This window comes from Punica granatum, chromosome 2, assembly GCF_007655135.1.
Source record: "Punica granatum isolate Tunisia-2019 chromosome 2, ASM765513v2, whole genome shotgun sequence".
NCBI lineage: Eukaryota > Viridiplantae > Streptophyta > Magnoliopsida > Myrtales > Lythraceae > Punica > Punica granatum.
Genome location: NC_045128.1, coordinates 42,476,931 through 42,486,182, shown reverse-complemented (window position 1 = coordinate 42,486,182; position 9,252 = coordinate 42,476,931). Strand labels below are relative to the sequence as shown.

The 9,252-nt window shown below is 41.4% G+C and overlaps 1 protein-coding gene and 1 pseudogene across 1 annotated transcript; both read right to left on the bottom strand.

The window, feature by feature from the left end:
• Nucleotides 1–1,098: 1,098 nt before the first annotated feature.
• On the bottom strand, nucleotides 1,099–4,007 carry LOC116194039 (annotated as a pseudogene).
• A 2,891-nt stretch (nucleotides 4,008–6,898) lies between these two features.
• On the bottom strand, nucleotides 6,899–9,235 carry LOC116195671 (S-adenosylmethionine synthase 5). Its single transcript, XM_031524969.1, has 2 exons — nucleotides 9,079–9,235; nucleotides 6,899–8,381 (listed from the first exon to the last, which is right to left on the bottom strand). The coding sequence occupies exon 2, from the start codon at nucleotides 8,377–8,379 to the stop codon at nucleotides 7,192–7,194; it is 1,188 nt and encodes a 395-aa protein (XP_031380829.1). The 5' UTR covers nucleotides 8,380–8,381; nucleotides 9,079–9,235; the 3' UTR covers nucleotides 6,899–7,191.
• Nucleotides 9,236–9,252: the final 17 nt, after the last annotated feature.

The following is a 9,252-nucleotide window of genomic DNA, read 5'->3' as shown; positions in this document are numbered from 1 at the left end:
GGAGTAATCCCACATCCGCGGGCCTAAGGGCTAGCAAGAAATGCTATCCGTCAAGCTTTCATCTAAAATTGAGGTCTAGCCAGGAGCAAGGGCTGCAATTTTTGGGCCGATCTTACTTGGGCTGAGGCCCACTCGAACCGGCCCAAAGGTTGGTACTCGTGTTTATCACAGCTTTGAGATATAGAAAACAAAGTTCGGAAATACTAAAAGTACAAGACGAGCCGAAAGACAGGGAATATATTTGGTTTGAAGGATACTCGGTCCGCCTATGAGGAACCCGCCCTGATAATACCCGATTTTAGAACCCGACTCTCTCGTGGATTGAATGCGGAATTTGACCGGCATTCAAATTGACCGTTGTAAGAGATTTAATCTCGAGTAACATATGTCGTTATCCCATGGCCATTAATCGGGGATTAATGGAAATATTTTTCAGCACACGTGCAAGCAATAAGTGCTGCACCTATTTAGAGATCATGAATCGGTTCTGGTGCTGTGAATCGTGCTTGGTTGCTGCTCAATTACGTAGTGGGAACGTAGCTTTCTTTGTTCGATCTTGCAGCCAGATTAGTACGTGATCAACTCCACGAGACGAATTCCTAGGAACCCGAAAAATGCACGTAGATGTAACTCGAATTTTATCTCGGTTAATTATTTCAGGTTATTAGCATCCGGGTCATGTTTCCTAACATGGTTAATTCTAGTTCATCATGTCATTGCATTGTCATTACATTGGTAACGTGATTAACACTAATATGACAGGCGAAGAAAACTAATAAGAAACCGAAGTTTGGGTGGCCCTTTAGGTTGGGGCTCGAAGCTGGTTCAAAAGCGGAGCTATGGTTTGAAGACGCAGAATACATTTCCCTTGCACTTATTGCAAGGAAGATTGCTTTCAAAACTGTGGTCCTGTTCGAGCAAGAGGAAGAGCTCAACCTAGTGATCGAACTGAGCAAGAAGCTCAACACCAGGCCCGTCGTTGGCGTGCAGGCCAAGCTGAGGACTAGGCACGCAGGCCATTGCGGGTCAACTTCGGGGGAGAAGGGTAAGTCTGGGCTTTACTACAACGCAGATATTACGCATCGTGAAAAGGCTTGAACAAGCAGGGATGTTAGGCTGCCTCCAGCTGCTGCATTTCCACATTGGCTTGCAGATCCCAACAACTTCGTTGGTTGCCGATGGGGTCTCCCGAGGCTGCTGAAATTTATTGTGTAACTCGTACGGTTTGGAGCAAACATGCGAGTGATAGATGTCGGTGGAGGAATTGTCATTGACTATGGTGGAACCAAAGCTTCTGACTCCGATGTTTCAAAAAGAGTCGACTTAGCAGTGTTTGGATCATGCGAGCTGGAAGAGAACACCTCGAAGATCAGAGTGAGAGACAGTTGCTCGGCCACTCCGGCTGCAAATCGCAGGGTGCTTAGCAGACTTTTGGTCACAAATGGCGCGGAGGGTCTCGACAATGGTTACGACATATTCATCTAGGGTGTAGCTGACTGAAACATCGGGGTCAGAGTCTTTGGTTCCATTATAGTCGATGCCAATTCCTCAACCCACATCAATTACTCGCATGTTTGCTCCAAGCCTTACGAGTTCACAATAAATTTGAGCAGCCTCGGAGACCCCATCGGCAACCAAAGTAGTTGTTGGGATCTGTGAGCCAATGTGGAAATGCAGAGGTAGTCTAACATCCCTACTTTTTCAAGCTTTTTCACGATGCGTAATATCTGCGTTGTAGTAAGCCCGAACTTACCCTTCTCCCCTGAAGTTGACCCGCAATGGCCATCATGCCTGGTCCTCAGCTTTGCCTGCATGCCAACGGTGGGCCTGGTGTTGAGCTTCTTGCTCAGTTCGAACGCTAGGTTGAGCTCTTCCTCTTGCTCGAACACGACCACAGTCTTCCTTGCAGTAAGTGCAAGGGAAATGTATTCTGCATCTTTGAACCCATTGCACACCAGCAAACGCCTTGTGAGATCCTTTGCAGAGGCCGTGCATTGCGAGGAGTAGCTCCGCTTCAAGCCTGAACCCAAGCGGCGAGCCAAACTTCACAATGAACACGTCCTGATTGCATTTTGTACTCCCATGGTAGTGCGCCCCGAAGCCCTGATATGCAACAGCTAAGTTGAAAGCCAATTGCAGGGACTCGAGCCAGTGCTTGAGCCTAGGCCACCCGAGGACAAGACTTGCTATGAGAAGGATTCGCCTAAGAAGCACCTTACCCGCATCGTCCACAAGGATTAGAAGCTGCTTATTATAATTTTATAAATCAACTGTGGACGAGTACCCGTGAAAAATGTCTTTGATTTGTCTTTTTCTCAGATGATCATATGTATTATTGGGGTTCGATTGATGGAATTACAAGGAGGGGTCCATGCATTACTCGTTAAAGCCCAGACTAGTTGCTTTCATCAGTGAATGCATGGGGTATTGGCTACATGAGGGGGTTGAGGATATATTTGTAAGCTGCTTGTAATTACTTCAGACAAAATTTTCTGCGGAATTTAAGGCAGCTAGTACTATATTACTATGTGCAGAATTTCATTATATTCCACCGAAAAAGAAATTTCATTATATCCCTAACACAATGACCACTGTACGTATTACGTGAATTAAATTAATCTTACATGATTTGTAACTTTTCAAAACTCATACTGATTTCCTCCTATCTAACACGTCCTTTAATAAATAAAAAAATGCCACAAGCTCCTAGTCCTGACAAATTGCAGATGAAGCCAAAGGTTTCAATCAGCACGATACTAAAGACCCATTGCCAAATGAGGAGGGCAAGTTTAGCTCCTTTTTTTTTTTAGGATAAAACACACAAATTAAGGAGAGACCAAACTTGGCAAATTAATACATATTTGAGGGGAACCTAATTAAATATTCTTTTCCACCAGTGGCGGTGAAAATATGTTAAAGTTTGGACAGAGGAACGGTGGTCTGGTCTGGTCTGGTCTCCCTCTCAATTGAATTGCCAAACCCTCTTGTCACCCATCAAATTGCCCATTTTGTACAGAGAATGTGGAAAGGCAAAGAGCTCTTCTGCTCAGCAAAGCTAATCTCAGAGAAGCAATGTGAGAATATTGAAGAGGACATCATCACATGGGGAGAGGCCAATTATTTTGTACCAATTAGTTCAATGATCTATCCCGTTGCTTTGTATCGTTCAACAGGATGTGAATAACATTTGTTCGAGTCAAGTAGAGCTTACACTAACAATCTAACTCGAACGCATTTTTGCTGTCGAAAAAGCAATTGAAACGCTGACACGAGCAAGACATTTTATGTTGTAAAGATTACCGACAAAATTACACTAGTACAGTAAGTTCCTAAGAGTGAAATTCACTGAACTAGTGAAAACTTGATCATGAGATAGATTGACTTATAAACTAATTTACGATATTTGCTAGAATTCAAGAAGGCATCTAATTAGGACTACAACTGCATCAACCTTCCAGTTCGCTCACTTCCGATCCAGTCCTACAAGCACATCAGAGCTTTCAGTGTCACATTGCCGACAGAACTATGATCATGGTCCAGGCTTTTGCCATCACATCAAATGCAGTCTCAGATGAAACTTTACGCATCTGGATCCCCAACATGTACTTTTTGAGCCATCATATGTAGACTGTATGGGATTTACCAGGTAGTGTGGACTTACGGACAGTTCAGTACGCAGAAGTCTACAATTCAAGGGAAGAGAGGCTCTTCCAAGTACAACAGACTTCAATCTGCTGGAATCGAATATAACTGCATCCGACAAGTCCATTGATCATTACACGAACCTCGGATTTCACGGAGTAAGAACTCTACACCAACAGGGGAGAAAGGCAGTTGAATCAGAATCAGCAAGCGGGAAGTTCATCCATGTAGCAAAACTACAATTGCGCTACCATATCTCTTCTCTGTGAAACGACGTTAGAACTCAAAATTTCCGCGATGCCACAGCCATGTACTTTATCAATCAAGTAGCTTTTCTCTGCTGCAATATTATTCTCTCTTTTCATACCGCGTTAATTTATCATATCAATAACTATTCATACATATATCACTACAAAAAAGATCTAGAGGCCTGGGGACAAGAACTAATTTACTAAGAAATGTTCGTTTAGCGGCCTGTTGGAACAGAGGCAGAGTATGGAATAGCAATGAATCAACATGAGCAACAGCAACAACATATAGCAGACATCAAGACAAATTATTAATCCAAAACTGGAGACAATCGTACTATCTTAATCATCATTCCATCTCAACATCTAAATGCACAGAAGAATTCGCATATAATATATAATTGCCTAGGATATTATCATTGCATGTCATTTATTCAAATATTTGAAATGGGTGTTTTTCATTCAGCAACTCTTGCTATATCAATGTTTTCGTAATTTCTACAAAAAAATATTAATAATAAAATAATAACAATAACAATAACAACAATAATAATAATAATAATTATTATTATTATTTTATTTGGTGAAAGTTTCGAAAACATTGACAATATGAAGAGTTTGGTGAATGAAAATTTTATTTTAAATTTTTTGAATAAATGGTATGTAATGACAGACAAGTTCATCTAGTATGGCTCCACCCCTCGGACTAGGAGCGAGTGAAGTGAACAGTGCAATCAAATCAATGGTTGGCTGCAATATCCGTCATGTGCATGCGATGATGATATTGATGAAGTTTCGTCCTCTATCGTTTTAATTTATTTTCCACCGGACGATGATCCGTGGTACAAACATAACTTATTAACAAAATTTATCTCATTCATCTGTATCTAACTTCTCATTCCTAATATTATTCTTACTAGATATGTTTGAATTTATATTATGATCATTAGTTGCTACTCATTTTTTACTATCATATTTCTCGTTTTCTCTTCGCACTCTTGCCACTCTCTCTCTTTCAATGAACGTGTGTTGTTCGCTAAATCTTTTGCATTCAATTTATTATTTTATATTTATATTATTATTATTTATGTTATTCGAATTAAAAAAATGTCACTTATTAGAAATATTGAACACTTTTTTTTTTATTGATGATAATTTAGTTTGGGTACAAAATAAATCAATCATAGATGAACTTATCAATCATCCATTAACTCCATAAATTGATAAAATATTATTTCTGAAGTAACTCTACACGTAGTGTAGGTAATTGTCTAGTTAATTTAATATAATAGTTCGTCATCTTCTATTAACTTTGACATAAATGTGACACAGCGTTATGTGTGAAGTTATTAAATAAATAATTTCTTAAAGTAGGAATACTGTATATGTTGTTGATGTAAAATCATTCTTGAAAAGAGGAAAGAGGTGCAGTGGCACAAGTCTCGATTCGAAAAATTACGAGATCTCGGGTCTTATATTCTCATTAATGGGATTTTTGTACCAATCTATTTAATTTTTGCCATTCTTTTACTAGGTCATGAGATCGCTCTTATAACATATAAAAATTTGGCCAGATATATTGCTTTCAGTTGATACATTATTAATTAAGCCTAAAACAACAATTAAAAATGTAAGCGTATGATAAATAAATATGATATTATTTAGAAAATATATTGTTTGAACTATCGTTTCAAATTAAAGATGGATGCCGATGCACAAAGATGGACGCAGGATGCTGATGCAGCTTCCTCTTCTTCCCGAAAGTAACCATGCACAAAGATGGATGCCCCCTCCGTGGAACAATTAAGAACAGAGAAAGTATCGGAACCGACCATCTTCGACAAATTCAAGATCCAAAGGAACACGTACGACTCAATCTTACTAGGCAACAAAGTGCACAATAGAAGAAAAAGAAGAAGAAGAAGAGCTAATTGAGTGTTGAGATCCGGCCTCAACATTCACTCGTTCTTCATTAATTGTTCGCATATTTGGAAGAAAGAGCTGATGTTGGGTTTCGGGTTTGATTTGTGTCACAAATCCATTTGACCCGAGCTGAAGGAATGGAGACCTGAATGATATGTAGGCCACATGTGCAGCTCGTGAGTCCACCATTACCCTCCACGTCGGCAATTTGACGAAAAATGTCACGGCTCTGTTACGGCATACCATATTTGACAACGCAATCAAAACATTTGAATTTTCTATGTCAAAATTGAAAACTTGGGCTAAAATTGATTTCTTTTTTGTATAATTTATCCTATTTGTATTTAGGTTTTAAAAATTTAAAATTCTCTCAATAACTTAAAAGATTTTTCTTAAAATACAAATGTTTTTTTCGAAGTTTAAAATATTATGCCCTATAAAAAGAACATGAGAAAATTATTTTCTATATTATCTTCTTTTTACTCTTATTTTATTTCTCGCTGCACCTTACCTCAACATGTCTCTCGCCATCGGCATGCACTTACATATTTTTAATTTTAAGTGATTCATGTTTCTATTATAATTTTTTATTCATATCGTGTGGACATTATAAATTTTTCTATAATATGAGTTTTTTTTATAAATATTTCATTGATAATAGTAATAACATACGAATCAAATTAATTTTTCTTATCATGGCAATTTTATTTGACTTCCTTTTACTTGCTAATAACTTTTTTTATAACAAAATAATATTTTATATATATTTAAGAATACCATTTTTTTTGTATAATTCAATTGTTACAATTAAATATTCTTCCTATATTACTTCTTACTCTTATTATTGTCTATTTTAAACACATACCCAAAAAAAAAAAAAAAGCCATCAAGCTTTTATCTTAAGTTGAGGATTAGCTAGGAGCAAGGGTTGTGTTGTTATTGGGCTGATCTTCCGTGGGCTGAGGCCCATTCGAACCGGCCCAAAGGTTGATATTCGTGTTTATCACAGCTTTGAGATAACAAAAGACGGGGTTCGCTTCGGCAATACTTGACGAGCAGAAAGACACAAGGAATATATATTTTGCTTGATTCAGTTGCTGCTCACAAAATTCTTCGTTCATCATATCATTGCATTGACATTACATTTGTAACATGATTAACACTAATACGATGGCCGTAGAAAACAAATAAAAAACCGAAAAATGGCAATCCTTGTATATGAAATTAAGCAAATATTAGGGGATTGATCTCAAGCCAGGATAGTACTGATAGCTGCAAAGAAATCGAAAAATAGCAAATTATTCATCACGTGCCCACTCCTAGTCTTTAGCGAAAGGAAAGCGTTGAAAGAATTCGGTCTCCTTGTTCGCCTCCTCGCTCAAGACTGAGGCTTCTCCCACTTGAGTGGCTTCACGACCTCCCAGGTGAAGTCGGAGTCGTCCCTCCCGAAGTGTCCGTAAGCGGCAGTCTTCAAGAACCTCCCATTGCCACCCCTCTTGAGGTCCAAGTTGATGGAGATCATCCCAGGCCTGAAGTCGAAGTTCTCCTTCACAATCTTGAGGATCTCCTTATCGGGGATCTTCCCGGTGCCATAGGAATCAACAAAGACCGAGAGAGGCTCGGGGACACCAATGGCGTATGAGACCTGGACAATGCACCTCCGGGCCAGCCCATTGGCAACAATGCTCTTGGCTGCCTGCCTGACAATGTAGGCACCGCTCCTGTCCACCTTGGTGGGGTCCTTCCCAGAGAAGGCCCCTCCTCCGTGGGCTCCCCACCCTCCGTAGGTGTCAATAATGATCTTCCTGCCAGTGAGACCCGCATCACCATGGGGACCACCAATCACGAACCTGCCTGAGGGATTGAGGTGGAAGATAGTCTTCTCATCGAGGTACTTCTCAGGGATCACAGGCTTGATCACGTGCTCCTTGAGGTCCGCTGCAATCTCGTCGTTGGTCACAGTCTCATCATGCTGGGTGGAGATGAGGACGGTGTGGACCCGGACTGGGACCATGGCGCCATTTTCATTGTAGTACTCCACGGTGACCTGGGTCTTTCCGTCAGGCCTAAGCCAGGGGCAAGTGCCATTCTTCCTCACCTCGGTGAGGCGAGCTCCAAGCTTGGTGGCAAGGACATGGCTAAGGGGCATCAGCTCAGGGGTCTCATCGGTCGCGTACCCAAACATGTGACCCTGATCACCGGCACCAATCTCCTCAGGGCGCTTGGTGAGGTGGCCGTGCACACCCTGGGCAATGTCAGGGCTCTGCTGCTCAATGTTCACGAGCACCTTGCAGTTGTCAGCGTCAAGCCCAACATCATCGGAGATGAACCCAATCGAGCGGCAGGTGTCACGCACGATCTTCTCGTAGTCAACATTGGCCTTAGTGGTGATCTCACCGAAGACCATGACCATGTTGGTCTTGGTGCAGGTCTCACAGGCGACCTTGCTGTCAGGGTCCTGCTCAAGGCAGGCATCAAGGACAGCATCGGAGATCTGGTCGCAGAGCTTGTCGGGGTGGCCCTCGTTCACGGACTCCGAGGTGAATAGAAAGGTTTCCATTGCCATTCCTACATAAACAATAGAAGCACAGCAAACACATTAGCCTTCGCACCTTAGAGTTCATCTCATAGGCTTCTATGCTATGCTATAAGTAGCGAAACATTTATACTCTGACCTAGCAAGGAGGCCTGATAAACTGCTCAGCAAGCAGTTGCATACATATTGGATATCAGGCAGTCCGGTCGAAAGTTAAAGATAGATCCAAGGACAGAAAACTGTTCTAAGATAACGGCACATATCAGATCTGACACGAATCTAACCGTTTGTGAAATGATGTTCAAACTGGTGACCATAGAATCAAACCTAGTCAAGATTGTCAGACGCACACATGACAGTCACTGACCAGACCAACAAAAAGGATACAGACATTCCACGACAGCGACACTGAGGAGTGAGACACGGCACCTCAGATCTGACTGGTTCCAATCCAAAATCAACAGATCCTACTCAGATCCGAGTACGAAATCAACAAAACCCAGCATCAAGTTCGTCTCTTTACAGTAAGAAGATAGACCCTTTTCAACGAATCAACCATTAAACGACAAGATCTTTGATTCGACCCGAGCTCAAAAGAGCTACTACGCATTTGCGAGCATTGCGGCAAGATTCAAGCTACACAACAGCAACGACAACCGACCCAGATCCGTACAGACAAAGGCATAAGCAATTGCTTGCCTATCACTAGCATGAAGCAGCGACCGTTACCTTAAAGTAGGGAAGGGTAGCAGTACGGAAATCCGACCCCTCTTTGTTCGTGAAAAAGGATCAGCCCGCAGTAGATAGAGAGAGAAGAAGACAGAGCGAAGCGCAATGACTCCGGGGGGTAGGGAAGCGGTATTTATAGGAAAACGCGGCGGTCGTTACCGAGTACCGGAATCA

Coding starts and splice junctions, on each gene's coding strand:
- LOC116195671 (XM_031524969.1), bottom strand. CDS start 8,379: ATGGCAATGGAAACCTTTCTATTCACCTCGGAGTCCGTGAACGAGGGC.